The sequence below is a fragment of the Acomys minous genome (assembly GCF_964271855.1).
Source record: "Acomys minous genome assembly, chromosome: 3".
Lineage (NCBI taxonomy): Eukaryota > Metazoa > Chordata > Mammalia > Rodentia > Muridae > Acomys > Acomys minous.
This window is the reverse complement of record NC_140485.1, coordinates 130,457,984-130,473,199: the sequence shown is the minus strand read 5'-3', so window position 1 is coordinate 130,473,199 and position 15,216 is coordinate 130,457,984. Positions and strand designations below refer to the sequence as shown.

At 46.4% G+C, this 15,216-nt stretch overlaps 1 protein-coding gene across 8 annotated transcripts in view; it reads left to right on the top strand.

The window, feature by feature from the left end:
* The window catches only part of ZC3H12D (zinc finger CCCH-type containing 12D), a 44,151-nt gene extending 29,191 nt beyond the window's left edge, over window positions 1-14,960 (top strand). For all 8 annotated transcript variants that reach the window (XM_084777992.1, XM_084777991.1, XM_084777986.1 and 5 more), the window contains 4 exons: window positions 903-1,042; window positions 6,800-7,034; window positions 11,090-11,196; window positions 12,458-14,960. In XM_084777992.1, coding sequence (XP_084634118.1) covers window positions 903-1,042; window positions 6,800-7,034; window positions 11,090-11,196; window positions 12,458-13,203 — 1,228 coding nt within the window. In that variant the 3' untranslated portion in view covers window positions 13,204-14,960. The remainder of the gene's footprint in view (window positions 1-902; window positions 1,043-6,799; window positions 7,035-11,089; window positions 11,197-12,457) is intronic.
* The last annotated feature ends 256 nt before the right edge of the window (window positions 14,961-15,216 follow it).

Genomic DNA, 15,216 nt, shown 5'->3' with positions numbered 1-15,216 from the left:
ACCGACTCTTGTTTGATGGCTCCTACAGCTTCTTACCTCATGCCGCGAGCCCAGCTCACTGTCCTTTATGGACCAGCTAAGCTTTGCAAGCCACACACGGGCGTCCACCACAGTTTTCCTCTACTTCAAAGTGGAAACCCCTCCACACCTCTCAGCCTTCTCAAATGAGGAACACAATCCCCCTACATCGGTTTTTTTTTTCCATAGCAAGGTCTTGTCTAGCCCAGGCTAGCCAAGGATGTTGTTAGACTCTTGATTCCTGTTGCCACCTCCAAGACACCAGGTTTAAAGGCCTGTGGCATCATCTCCTGCTTAAGGAAGATGATTTTTTTTTCTTGAGACAGGGCCTCACTATGTATCCCTGGCTGGCCTGGAACTCACTGTGTAGACCAGGCTGGCCCAGAACTCACAGAGATCCACTTTCCTCTGCCTCCTAAATGCTGGGATAAAAGATGTACATGACCATGCCTGGCTAGGAAGAGGATTTTTAAAAGGCTTAAAAGAGGCAGCATATTCTTTTTCTGAAGCATTGATGTCTCTTGTGGGATTTGGCGGTCATTGGCCTCCTTGCTTAGACTTGGGAACCTTGGCATCAGTCATCTTTCAGAGGGAGTGCAATTCTGCACATGGTTGATCTTGTCTATTTCCTGTCGATTTTTTTTCAATGTTGGCTGTTACTAACTTCGGCTAAAGAGAGGACAGGTACCCCTCCTCCCCTCCCCCTCCCCGCCTGAGCACCCCTGTACCCTTATTGAAAGCTGGTTTTAGTTAGTGGCTGTGGTCTGGGCTTTGTTTAAGACTTGATTTTGTCCGGTTCCCTCTCAGTTTTGAGGTTGTGACCTAGGATACTTCCAAGGTGTCGCTTTTCGTGTCTCCTCAGATTTCTTTGTCTTCCGTTGTAGCCATGGAAATAAAGCAGCCTTTTCTTGCCGGGGAATTCGTCTGGCTGTGGACTGGTTCAGGGACAGAGGACACACCTACATCAAGGTTTTTGTCCCATCTTGGAGGAAAGAGCCATCAAGATCTGACACTCCTATCCGAGGTATGCACACACTGCTCTGTGGTAGTGTCACCCAATGCGGTGGCCAACTACTCGGTTAGTTACTGGCTTAGGGGTCTTTCTCTCTGTACTACATTGTATATGAGAACCCTGGCTATGAACGTCAGCATCGTAGCTCACAGCACCTCAGAGGAGAAATGCCATGAAAACTTGTTGAGTAGTCATAACTCTGTAACTCTTGCTTGCCCACTTACAGACAAGCACATCACTTTATCATTTATTGTGAGTTATTTATGCTATAAAACAGTCATGTCTTGCATTATTTAACTCTCTGAAGATTGGATCTACATTGCACACCCAATAGGCAGGAGAGGAAGGAGACATTCTGTCAGGGAATATTTTTATTTATTTGCCAAGTACCTCTCCAATCTCTTTATTTGAAGAAATGGAAATTGAGACCCAGAAATTATTTTTAGTGTTATTGTTTTTTTTCATTGCTGGGGATCAAACCAAAAGCTTTGCACGTGCCGGATAAGCTATCATACTAGACAGGCTTTATTTAATTAATTTATGCATAATATATGCACATTATACTTCTGTGTGTGAGAGTCTCTGTGTTAATTTCCATCTACTGCAAGAAGAAGATTCTCTTGTATGGGTTGAGTGAGGAACTGATCTTTGAGTATAGCAATATGTCACTAGGAGTCATTTTACTGCTATTTTCCTTTAGCAGAAAAATAGCAAATGGTTTCCCACTAGGTCTGTGACCTATCTTGTTGCCGGTCCTTTGTCACTTTAGCAATTTCTCACACAATGGGCCTTAAATCCAACCAGAAAGTGGTTTGCTACTCCTATAACAGCTGTGCCACTGTTGTATCCTATACTTTGCAAACATGTCACTGTTTGTAAGTTGTAGGGTTTGTAGCTGGGTGATATTAAGAGTACCTTCCAGTGCCACGAATGCTAGTTAGTAGAGAGGATGCTTCTAGTTAGGCACCAATTGATGACATAAATAAGTCGTCTCTTCGTCAATAGGGCTTTACCATCAAATTGTGGAGAGTAACCATTAGCCTTGGCAGTAGCCTGTGATGTTTGGGTGTTTCCATGGGGCCCTTTGGCTGATGAACTCAATAAAGTACAACCCATTCCTGTCACTGGAGGTTCTGCTTGGTGGCATAAGATGTGAACTTGGGGCTTTGTCTCTTCTGTCATTTGGTGACTCCATTTAGATTCATTTTATGTATGTGTATATTTCAGGGATCTTCTACAGTAGTAAATTTTCATATGGTTTTTCAAATAGCCTTTAGTGTTAGCTGTCCCCCCCCCCCCCATCTCCCCTCCTTTGCCATTCTCTCCCACCCCCTACTTATTTAGTCCCCCTATTTTCTCCCCATAACAACACATTCTATTTCTTCTTCTTTGGGAGGGCCTCTTCTCCTGGCTAATCACTTACAGGATACCTAACCTCAGCGGCTACCCAGATTCTAGCCCACATACTGAAAGCTTAAACACTAACATCCACATATAAGAAGAAACATACAATGTTTGTCTTTCTGGGTCTGGGTTGCCTCATTCAGGATGATTTATTTATTTTTCTCTAGCTCCACCCATTTGCCTATGGATTTCATAATTTCATTTTTCTTAATAGGCAAATAACTTTTTTTTCCTTTATTAATTTATTCTTGTTACATCTCAATGGGCAAATAACTTTTTATTGTGTAAATGTACCACATTTTTTAAAAATCCATTTGTCACTTGTGGACATCCAGGCTATGTTCATTTTCTGGCTATTTTAAATAGAGCAGCAATGGACATGGATGGGCAGATGTCTCTGTAGTAGGACACAAAGTCCTTTGGGTATATGCCCAAGAGTGGTATACCTGGATTGTGAGGTAGATCTTTTCCCATCTTCCTGAAGAACTTCTTCTCTGATTTTCATAGTGGCTGTGCCAGTTTGCACTCCCAACAGCAGTGGAGGAGTATTCTTCCTACCCCACATCTTCACCAGCATAAAGCTGTCATTTGTTTTCTTGATCTTGGCAATTCTTGATAGTGTAAAATGAAATCTCAAAGTGGTTTTTATTCGCATTTCCCTGATGACTAAGAATGCTAAGTGTTTCTCAGCTGAGTTGTTTCATCTGTTGAGACCTACCCTCTGTTTAGTTCGGTGCCCCATTTTAAAAACTGGATTATTTTCCTGATTTTTCAGATCTTTTAGTTCTTTATATAGTTTAGATACTAACCTTCTACTGGATATGTAATTAGTAAAGATCTTTTCCTATTCTGTAGCCTGATGCTTTGTCCAGATGAAAGTGTCCTTTGTGGTATAGAAGTTTCTCGGTTTCATGAGGTCTCATTTATTAATTGTTGATCTTAGTGCCTGTGATAACAGTGTTCTGTTTAAGAAGTCCTTTCCTGTGCCAGTGAGTTCAAGGTTATTCCTCATTGTTCTTCTGTAAGATTCTGGGTACCGGGCCTTACGCTGAGGTCTTTGATCTATTTGGAGTTGACTTTTATGCAGGGTGATGACTATGGATGTATGGATTCTTCTACAAGCAGCCATCCAGTTTGAATAGCACCATATGTTGAAGATGATGCCTTTTTTCCCAGTGTGTATTTATTTCTAGCTCTTTTTGTTGTCAAAAATCAAGTGTCCATAGGTGTTGAAGTTATTTTTATAAAACAGTGATTGTTTCTCTTAGCTTCTTAAGCCAGCTCTCACACAAATAATTGAAAATCTTATATTCTTCTAAAATTAAGCTTCACAACACAGTCTTGAGCACTTTAAGCCTGTTCTTGACCCTCTATGCTATTTTGTCTTACTCCCAGCAAACATCCCAGTGATATGTGCACTTTGTAGCTCCAAATCCTTTTTCCTGCTCTTCCTTGAACCTCCACCATTGGCTGAATCCCCTGGCTCTTCTAGCTCCTCCTCCCCTGGCTGGCAAGAAGTCCAGCCCTATTCTCTCCCCTGCTCATCGATTGGCTGTGAATTGCTTTTAAGGACACAACAAGGGGACAGTTGGGGAGCAGAGTTTACACAGCATTTAGACAGTAATTTCTCAGAGCAAAGCTTGCAACCAGACATGAGGGGTACAGAAATCAGCATTTAAACTACATAGTAACTTTATTTTTGCTGGGTACACATAGGTATGTGGATTTACCTGGGTTTTCAATTCAATTCCATTGAATTTATGCTAATACCATGGTGTTTTTATTACTGTAGCTCTATAGTGTATTTGAAATCTGAGATGGTGATATCTCTAGTAGTTTTATTTTTTATTCATGATTGTTTTTGCTAACCTGGTTTTAGAGTGTATGTGTGTGTGTGTGTGTGTGTGTGTGTTTCCAAAACCGTCCTTTCAATTTCTGTGAAGAATTGTGTTGAAATTTTGATTGGGGTTGTATTTAATCTGTAGGTTGCTTTTTGGTAGTATGGCTATTTTTTTTACAATAGTAACTCTACTGATTTTTTATTTTCTGATATTTTCTTCAATTTATTTATTAAATGTCTGAAAGTTTTTATAGTACAAGTCTTTTACTTGTTTGATTAGAGTTACCCCCAAGACTTTTTTTTTTGGTGTTTCAAGACAAAATTTCTCTGTGTAGCCATGGCTGTCCTGAATTCACTTTGTAGACCAGGCTGGTCTTGAACTCACAGTGCTGAGATTAAAGGTGTGTGCCATCATGCCTGGCAAGACTTTTCTTCCTCTTCTTCTTCTTCTTCTTCTTCTTCTTCTTCTTCTTCTTCTTCTTCTTCTTCTTCCTCCTCCTCCTCCTCCTCCTCCTCCTCCTCTTCCTCCTCCTCCTCCTCCTCCTCTTCTTCGGTTATTTATGTGTTGTTTCCCTGGTTTCTTTATTTGCCTGTCATTTGTATATAGGAAAACTAATGATTTTTGTGTGTTAATTCTGTAACTTACTATTTTGCTGAAAGTGTTTCTCAGCTGTAGAAGTTTCCTGGTAGAATTTTTAGGGTCCCTTATGTATATAATAACTTCATCTGCAGATAACGCTATTTAATTTATTCCTTTCCTATTTGCTTCCCCTTGAGCTCAGTTGTCTTATTGCTCTAGCTCAGACTGCAAGGACTGTACTGAACAGGTATGGAGAGAGTGGACACCTTTGTTTTGTACCTGACTTTACAGGAAATGCTTTGAATGTCTACCTCTTTAGGCTGATGCTGGCTGTGGGCTTGTAGATCATAGTCACTGTGTTGAGGTATGCCTCTTACACCCCTATCTCCTCCAGGACTTCCAGCATGAAGAGATTTTTGTCAAAGGCCTTTTCTGCATCTAAGGGGATGACCATGTGGGTTTTGTCTTACCGTCTGTTTGTGTGGTGACTTGTGCTTATTGATTTATGTACATTGAACCATCCTTACATCTCTCAGATGAAGCCAACTTGATCATGGTGGAGAATCTCTTTGCTGTGTTCTAAGATTCAGTTTGCCAGTATTATATTGAGGAGTTTGGCACCAACGCTCGTGATATTTTTGCATCTATGCTCATAATTTTCACTTTTTGCTGGGTATTTGTGTGGCGTTGGTATCCTGGGTAACAGTGGCCTTGTAAAAACAATTAAGCAATGTTCCATCTGTTTCTGTTTTGCAGAATAATTTGGGGGAGCATTAGTGTTTAATTATTCTCTGAAGGCCTACCGCATACTCCAATAGCCGAGCAATGAAGGCTTTATTCCCAGATAATATCACAAGGAAGAGCCCAGACTGTGGCAGGCTGCACCTTCTTGAACATCGGACCCTCTTGTTTCTGCTTTCCATCACCAAGTGCTAGGATCACAGGCACAGGCCCCCAGGGCCCATTATGTAGGGAGGGATTGAACCCCAGGCTTCATGCATAATAAGGAGGCACTCTGCCAAGCAGTCACCTCCCCAGCCCTATACCTTACATTTTACTGCTGGTAGGGTTCATCTCCAAATTGATGGGGCAGGGACAGGAGCCCACAGAAAGATGAGCCATTTTATAAATAAGCCTTTTTTATAGGAGAAAACTGTAAATGGGCAGTGAAAATAGGCAAAGATGCTCAATCCCCATTAGTGACCAGAAATAAATGCGAAATAAAATCCTGTAAGGGACCATGTTATGCTTAGCAGGCCAAAAATATTTTAGAGAACTGCCCCATGTGGTTGCCTGAGTGTCTATGCCAGAGATTCATCTTGCTGGCAGTAGCAAACATGTGGGCAGGGCCAGCCCATGTCACCATAGTGGTAACTGGACAAAGAAGCCGGTATATAAGTGTGGGTAGGGACTACTCATCGGGTAAAGTCCAGGGCAGAACCACACTGAAAATGGTCCTCGTGTGTGTATCTGTGAAAATAAAAGCAAGGGGTGGGGGGCTGCCAATACTAAGTTTTATAACAGGTTATCTTAAGGGAAGAGAGGCTTTTGGACTGGGATGGGCAGCGGGGACTTTCCAGGCATGACGCACCCCGTTCTGGGAATCGACAGCACTTTTTTATTGCAGGTGCTTTAGGTGTTCGCACGATGCAGTTCTGTTGGCTTGTTGTCTGAGCAGGGTCTCATGTAGCCCTGCACTCCTGGTCCTCTGCTCCCTCCTGCTGAGACTGGGACCAGAGGCACCAAATAGTGGTCGACATTGGGGGCACAGGTGACGGTCCTAAACAACAGGAAGCAGAATGGGGGAAAGCTGTGACGTCGAGGCCAGTCTGGGGGGCGGTGTCTATATGAGAAGCTGTCTGAGCAGTCATAACTGACAGGGGCTCCCGGGGGGTTCCATGGTCCTTCCACGGAGCCCGGATAAAGCCTCCTCCTGCGCTTTCAGAGCAGCACGTGCTGGAGGAGCTGGAGCGACAGGATGTGCTGGTGTACACCCCGTCCCGCAAGGTCAACGGCAAGAGAGTGGTCTGCTACGATGACCGCTACATCGTGAAGGTGGCCTATGAGAAGGATGGCATCATCGTCTCCAATGACAACTACCGCGACCTGCAGAGTGAAAACCCCGAGTGGAAGTGGTTCATCGAGCAGCGACTGCTCATGTTCTCTTTCGTAAACGACAGGTAAGGGCTGGGAGTCTCCTTGCCCTAGCCAGGTCTCATCAGGACCAGAGGTCATCTCCGGCTCTCATAGTCTCCTCTCTTTTGGGTTTGGTTTCCCTGAAGGCAGCACAGCCTCTCACAGGGCAATTCTATCTCATGGGTCATTGACCTGACTCCCTGCTGTGAGCATGCTAACCACCTTGCCTGGTGATGGGTTGGTGGTTAAGAACACTTTGTTGCTCTTTCAGGGGACCCAGGTTTGGTTCCTAGCAACCATCTGTAACTGCCTGTGTACCAGGCATGTGTGTGGTACACACACACACACACACACACACACACACGACAATATATATATGAAAAGTAAAAAAAAAAAGTTATCATGAAACTGGGTGTGGTGGCACAAGTCTTTAATTCCAGCATTCTGGGAGGCATAGGCAGGTGGATCTCTATGAGTTTGAGGCCAGCCTGGTCTACAGAGGGAGTCCAGGACAGCTAAGGCCACACAGAGAAACTCTGTCTCAAAAAGCCAGAAACCAAAACCAAAACCAAAACCAAAACAAAAAAAAAAGTTTTCTTGGGAAGCAGAGGCAGGTAGATTGCTGTGAGTTTGAGGCCAGCCTGGTCTACAAAGGGAGTCTAAGACAGCCAAGGCTACACAGAGAAACCTTGTCTCAAAAAAGAAAAAAAAATTTTTTTCATGGATGGGGGATTTCAACATTATTGTATTTCCTTTCAAGTTTTTTTCTTTCTAAAAATATTGACAGAGGCTGGAAAGATGGCTCAGTGGTTAGGAGCACTTGCTGCTCTTCCAGAGGACCAGAGCTCAGTTCTTAGCACCCACATCAGCCAGTTTACAGCTATCTGTGACTCTAGCTCCAAGGAATCCAAAACCTCTGGCATATGTATTCACATATTCAAACTCACATGCAGACATACATATCTACACATAACTAAAATATAATACAAACAAATCCCTAAAAAAAATACTGATTGGATGCCAGGTGGTGCACACCTTTAATCCCAGCACTCGGGAGGCAGAGGCAGGTGGAACTCTGTGAGTTCGAGGACAGCCTGGTCTACAAAGCGAGTCCAGGACAGCCAGGACTACAAGAGAAACCTTGTCTTGAAAAAAAATATACTGTTTGAGACCCTCTTCTCTATCCCAGGCTGGCCTCACCTTGAACTTATGATCCCTCCTACCTTCTAAGTGTTACAGTTCCAGATGTGGGCTGCCATGCCCAGTTTATACCATGGCTTGGCTTGAACCAAGCCAGGTCGTTGTGCATCCTAGACAAACATTCCACCAAGTGAGCTACAACCCCAGCCCTTTGGCTGCTTTCCAGGTAAAAATCACTTGTCTCTTACTCTGGAACCTCTCACCAGCCTTCTGGCATGTGGTTTGAGACAACGTCTTTGATCCTCTAATGACATAGACTGCCTGTTCATCCGCCATGTTCCCAGCATGCTTGGCACATACTAACTAGAGCTACAGGAGTGGATGACGCATGAATGAATGAACAAATGACTGTTGGCCGGGCAAAGAGGGGATGTGAGGTGAGAAAGAGGCACCCCAAGGCTGCTCCTATAAGAGAGCAGTGCTTAACCCCAAAGTCAGGGAGTAGACAGAGCTAGCTGAGGCTTTCGACCTTATACAGTGGTTTCCTCAGGGGCCCTGCCCTGCTCAAGTGCTCTAGAGAGAACTGTATTGATAAAGGGTAGCAGTTATTCCTGGAGACAGGTCTGGACATGCCTCCTCCCTATTGCCACCTGTTCCTGCACCCCCGGAAGAGATGCCCTCTTGAGCCCCAGCACAGTTGCTTCAGCAGCTGCCCTGAGGTAACCCCCACTGTAACTTCCAGATTCACGAGTTTGTGGCTTTCTCTGTCCAGCTCTGGTCTAGACGAATCTGGCCAGTCTGGAAACTAGATCCTAGAAACCCTCACTGAGGACTGATGGGTCATGGCTGCCTCTGGCCTGGTGACAGCCGGGGGCTCTTGCCAAGTCCTTCTAATACATGGCCTTCTGCTAAGGCGGGGGTAGGGGGGTTGGGGGGACAGGAAGAGGGGGGGCGGTCAGAGCTGATTGCAAGTGAGTGAGGGTGCCTGCCTCAGTGCCCTGGGTGCCTCCATAAAGCCCTCTTGGCACAGCTCTTGATCCTAAGAGACAGAGGGACAATGCATTTGAGAACTTTTAATAACTCCTGCAGGCAGCTCCTCAAATTCTTGGTCAGGTCCCAGCTCCATGGAGAAGCCAGCTGTGTGGCTGGAGCTGAGCCCTGCAGTCCTCACAAGGTCAGAGGTCACTCAGCTCTCTGCAGGGTGGGACTCACTAGATTGCTGGGAGACAGTAAAGACAAAGACAGCCCTTCTCCGCATTTAGAGTTTGTCTCCCTAGAACTTTTGTTATGAATGGAAGGGGTTCCTGGGAGCAAAAGGGTTTATTGGAAACACAGGAGGGTTTTTCCAATGTTTTTATTTTTTATTTTTTCAGAGGGATTTTGTTTTGGGGGTTACTGAACCCAGAACTTTGTGCATATTTGTCAAGCACTCTATTAAAAGGCACATTGGTAACTGTTTTTGACAATTTTATTTTGAATGAGGGTCTCACTCAAGTTACTCAGGCTAGCTCGAACGTGCAATCCTCCTGCCTCAGCTTTCCCAATAGTGATTGCAGGTGTGAGTGACTAATACTCAGCTTTGGGGGCATTTTATTTTCTGTTTTGTGCCTGAGCATTTGGAACACACACTCCCTTCTTTACTCTGTGCCAGGGAAGAAGAGCTGGCAGAGGACCATGTGTGCAGAGTCAGGGCAACCCCAGAAGCTGACACCAAGCCCAGAGGTTCCTCCACACCCAGAGTTTGCAAAGGGTGGGGCTACTAACCTGTCAATATGGACCCTCCACCTGTATGCCAGACATGAGAGGCATGGTGTAAGGCAACCGGGTGGAAAGGGTCTGTCTTGGTTTCTTGGTCTATTGCTTTGATAAAATGCCCTAATAAAAACAACTTAAAGTCACAGTGGCAGGAACCTGAGGCAGCTGGCTACATGGTTTCTGCAGTTTGGGGAATCGTGTCATCCTCAATGTCTTCCCCCCTCATTTACCCGGTGAAGATACTCTCTCACAGGCATGCCCGGAGCCTTGTTTCATCAAGTTGACAGTTGCTATCAGAAGAATTAAGCCTCCAAGGGGCTTACTCAGATCCCAGGCCTCCTAGGAGCTGTCTGTTGACTCCATGGGCCTTCTTAAGCCTTTGTGAGGGTGATGGGAAGGTGATGAGATCCCCCAGAAATTATGTTTTCCTTTTCCTGCATTAAAAAAAAAAAAAACACCCAGGAAGTTGTTTACATGTGATTTCTAGGGAAAACATCCAATTCTGCACAACAGGGGCAGTGCAAAGCTCCAGTTTGCACCTGCGTGACAAGCTGTGAGGTGATTCTGAACCCACTGGCCAGCGCCACACTGGGAGCGGCTGATATGAAGGGCGGATTGCGCTGTGGTACATGTACATTCTTGGGTACATGTTTTATGCCATCTGGAACTTTCTGGGTGGTCTAAGTATCCTTTCCCGAGCTGCCATATAAGTACCAGTGGCAAGTCCCATTCATTCTTAAATTCTCTCTCTCTCTCTCTTTTTTTTTTTTTTGGTTGGGTCTTTGTGGGGTGTAGGTATCAATGTTACAGTGACCTCATAGAATGAATCTTGGTAATGTTCCATCCATTTCTATCTTTTCGAGTAGCTTGAAGAGTATCGGTATTAGGTCTTCTTTGAAGGTCTGTTAGAATTCTGCCCTGAAACCATCTGGCCCTGGGCTTTTTTTTTTTGGTTGGGAGACTATCGATGGTTGCTTCTATTTCTATAGGAGAAACGGGACTATTTAATTTGTTTATCTGATCTTGATTCAATTTTGGCAAGTGGAGTCAATCAAGAAAATTGTTCACTTCCTTAGATTTTCAAATTTTGTGGCATATATGCCTTTAAAGTAGGATCTTAGGATTCTTTGTATTTCTTCAGTGTCGGTTGTTATGTCTCCCTCCCACTCACTCTTGAAGTGGCCCCTCTCTTGTTATTTTTCAGGTTCATGCCTCCCGATGACCCGCTGGGCCGCCGCGGACCAACACTGAGCAATTTCCTAAGCAAGAAGCCAAGGCCCCCGGAGCCATCCTGGCAGCACTGTCCCTATGGTGGGTAGCACCCAGGTTTGTGGGTCCTGTCTTGAACCTGGACTGGGCAGCACAGTAGAAAGGTCTAACATGGCGGACAGCAAATCTGGGTTCCAGCCCAAGCAAGCTCTGCCCTCAACCAGCTCCCTGTCCCTGGGGAGAAGCCCAGCGTTCCTGGACTGCAGTTTGCTCACGCAGTTACTCTGAGGATGAGCTGACACCCATGAGGGCTGGATGTAGCACACTCAGGGGTGGACAGGCCACGCCTCCTCCAGCTCCTGTTATGGACAGGCCACGCCTCCTCCAGCTCCTGTTATGGACAAGCCACGCCTCCTCCAGCTCCTGCTATCAGCTCCTTCAAGGCATTGTAGCTTATTATGTTCTTCTGTGGCTCCAGTGTTTGCCTGCTCCGCTCCCACCTTAAAACTTGGCCCATGCTAGCCATGCACAGTTATGTTTCATCCAAGATAACTGTCTATCTGGATCTTTCCCTACCTGCCTTGTCAAGTTATTTAATGCTCTTGGCTTTGGGCTTACAGGCATTGCTCTTGGCTTTGTGCTTATAGGAATTCATTAAGACATGAGTGACAGGTCTGGCATGGTGGTGCTCGCCTTTAATCTCAGCATTGGGGAGGCAGAGGCAGGTGCATCGCTGTGAGTTTGAGGCCAGCCTGCAACCTGGTCTACAAAGCGAATCCAGGACAGCCAAGGCTACACAGAGATACCCCCCCCCCACCCAAAAAAAAGACATGAGTGACATTCAAAATCGTTTCTGGGTTAGAATGAACATAATTATACTTTCAGGCTAACCCAGATTGTCGGAGTTCACACTTTTAAGTACTTAGGTTAGATGGCCAGTTGTTCGGTTGTTTATTCGCCCCTGTTAGAACAGGTATAGGGAGAAGGCAGTGGTTAGTGCAGGGGCATGATCTGGCAGAACTAGCACCCTGCTGTGGGCTCCATCCTCACAGCCTTATCCACAGGGTCCACGGAGAGGAGGGTGTGGAGCGATCAGACTTAGTTTGGCCTGAGACTCTGATCTAATAAAGTTCCTGGTGAACGAATGTTTTCACTGCTGATCTTGGAGGTTACAGAGCTCTGAGCACTATCTCCCATCGACCCCAGAACACTTACCTCCAAGAATACCTTCCAGATCTGAGGTCTTTCCCGGGGTGGAAGACAGCTGAGTCAGAGGACTGGTGAAAGAGCAAGGGGCCAGGTATCTGTAGCCTATGCTCACCCCAGGTCTCATCCCCCGCCCCCTCCGCCCTGCCTCTTCTAGGGAAGAAATGCACCTATGGGGTCAAGTGCAGATTCTATCACCCCGAGAGACCTCACCACCCGCAGCTGCCAGTGGCCGACGAACTCCGCGCCAAGACGCGGGCCTGGCCAGGCGGTGGCACAGAGGAGCAGCAGCGGCCACCGAGTGTCCGGAGCGGCCCCGCAGCAGCCCGGCCACTTTCCCGGGAGCCCGGCGCTCACAGCCTCCCGCCGGCGCCTCAGCCGGGGACCCTGGCCGCCCTGAACAGGAGCTTCTCTCGGCTGACCTTCAGCGAATCTGCTGCCAGTGGCGTTGCCTCCCGGCCGCCTGGGCCGGACTGGATGCCCACCGGTGGCCCCAGGTCCTGGGGCTCGCCATCCCCACAGTCTCCGGGTCTGCAATGCCTCCAGACTCTAAACAGCCCTCTCTCCCCGAGAGATCTCGAGTCCCCAGTCTGCCAGCAGGTCCAGCCGCCAGACAGACACCGTTCCAGGGACATACATAATGACCCGTGGGCTCTCCTGCCAGACTCCTACCGTTATCCGAGTCACTCAGCCTGGACCGATTCTGCTCGGTCCTTTAGAGGACTTTCCGGGTCCTTACAGCCTGCAGCCAATGGTGGGGGAGCAAGCACCGCGCTCCTCAGCGGCTTCCAATCTGACCAAGGAAACCGTGTGATGGCCTCGGATCCTGTGTTCTCTGACCCGGCTTGGCTCACCCTCCTACAGAGATCCCAAAGGACTAGGGATCTTGGTGATGCTCCCTGAAACCAGGCTTGCTTGCTGCGTGGACAAGGTGGTTTCTGATGTGTCTGGAAGGATTTGTTCAGAACACATATGTATCTGATTCTAAGTCGCATCCACATACGTTTCAGCTGCTCATCCTAGCAAATCAAAGAGAACACCAGACGTGCAAGCTGAGTTTGAAAAAAAACTTTTGCTTTGTTTGTGTGTGTAGGACTCTACACGTGGGCCGTAGTTGCAAGTTTGAAAAGGGCTGGTAAATAATCTTGACTTTTGTGGCATCAAATAATGTTTAAAATATGTGTTCAGGTGACATGGGAAAAAGGGTGTTGATGTCTGGAGTTTTCATGTCACCGTTGCTAACCTTGCTCATAGGAGAGCCCAGCCTTGCTGTGTAAATTTTACTGTGGGGCCGTGAGGTGTTGTGGGTGTCCCAGGAGCCCTTGATCCTAAGAGCCTTCTCACCAGGTCTTCACTTTTTTTGTACATACATTACCATATTACCCAAACATCACAACACACACACACACACACACACACACACACACACACACACAAACACATCACATATGCCCTTGCTCAAGACTTAGCCTGGATTTTTTTAAAAATCAGCTTTTCTTTGTGGTGAGCTTACAAACTCTACTAAATATCACACATTACAGAGATAAGATTCCAGTCTACCCACCACTCCTCAAAAAACCAAACCAAAACCAACCAACCAACAACAACAGCAACTAAAAGCAACCCATGTGTGTCAGCATGGAGTTGGATTCTGGTGGAGGTCTCTTGTCCCTCTACTTAGCTGTAACTTGTAGACAAGCTTGGTTTTGGGTTTTGGGGGGGGGAGAAAAGGCACATTCATTTGCAAGGGACAAGAAACAAGACAGTGGCCAGCATATGGACCCAGCATTCTTAGGGACCCTAGCCTCTCTAGGCAGCACCCACATGTTCTTGGTGGCCTGCCAAGGTTGAACCTCATTTGTTCATGAGAGACTTTGGTAGTTCTCTGGTCAGGGAAGTCATGAAAGACCTGCCAGTGGAATCTGTTTGCCAAATCCTCCCTGTGCCTGCAGTGTTGTGTGTGCACTGGAAAAACACCACGTTATCACAAGGCCCAGCAAAGGTGTACCTCAGGGAGAATGCCGTTGTGGCATTCATGGTAAACTTGACTCCTTGGCACCAGAGCAGCCATATGGCTTCCTGTAAGCCCCCCCCCCTTCTTTTAAAACCGCATTCTTATTCTGGCTTCTTGTAGACCTGTCTCCCACCCCCTTTCGAAGTCGACACTGCTTTCACAGCGTTGCTTCCTATCTGGAGGAGTCCTGAAGAAGGTCTGCTCTTTCTAGAGCCTTTAGGTTTTCTTTTCCTCCTCAGGTGTGTGTTTCCTTTCCACAAGACAGGCTCACAACTGTTGGAGGGCAAGACTGTTGATTCTCGGAGGGGGGGGGCATTCCCTGCTGAGAGTCAATGCATTGCAAATTTACAGTTGGAAAAGTTTAAACTGCTTCCTCTGAGGACAGGTTTGAGATTTAGTAAGCTGTAAAGCTATTTTATTTGGTTCACTGTGATTAAGAAAGGTACAAGGGGAGAAAAAAAAAGGGGGGGGGTTGGGTGGGGACAGGAGACAGCACATCTCAAATGTTTCAATCACCTTTGGAAAATTTCCAAAGTCTTAGTATGTCTTTGTGACACAAAACCATGGATGAGCTGCATAAACAGACCATCCCCAGTTGCATAGCTGTTACCATGCTCCAAAAATAAACCATATTTCCCCACACCTGGACTCTATTGTCAAACCGTGTGTCCATTTCTCTTGTGAGCATCTCTCCACTGTGTGGTTTGTTGTTGTTGCTGTTTTAAACAGGATGAGTGAGAAGTCATGGCTACTGTCCAGTTCGAGCAGTTGCTGTCCCGTGTTCTCCTTCCCTTGGGGGACATCTATGAGGGGCTAGAGCCCACCTTTCCCCCACAGGTAGCTGGGCCCCTTCCCAGCACAGGCCTTCACAGGCTGATGTGCAGGGCATTCCCAAGACCACA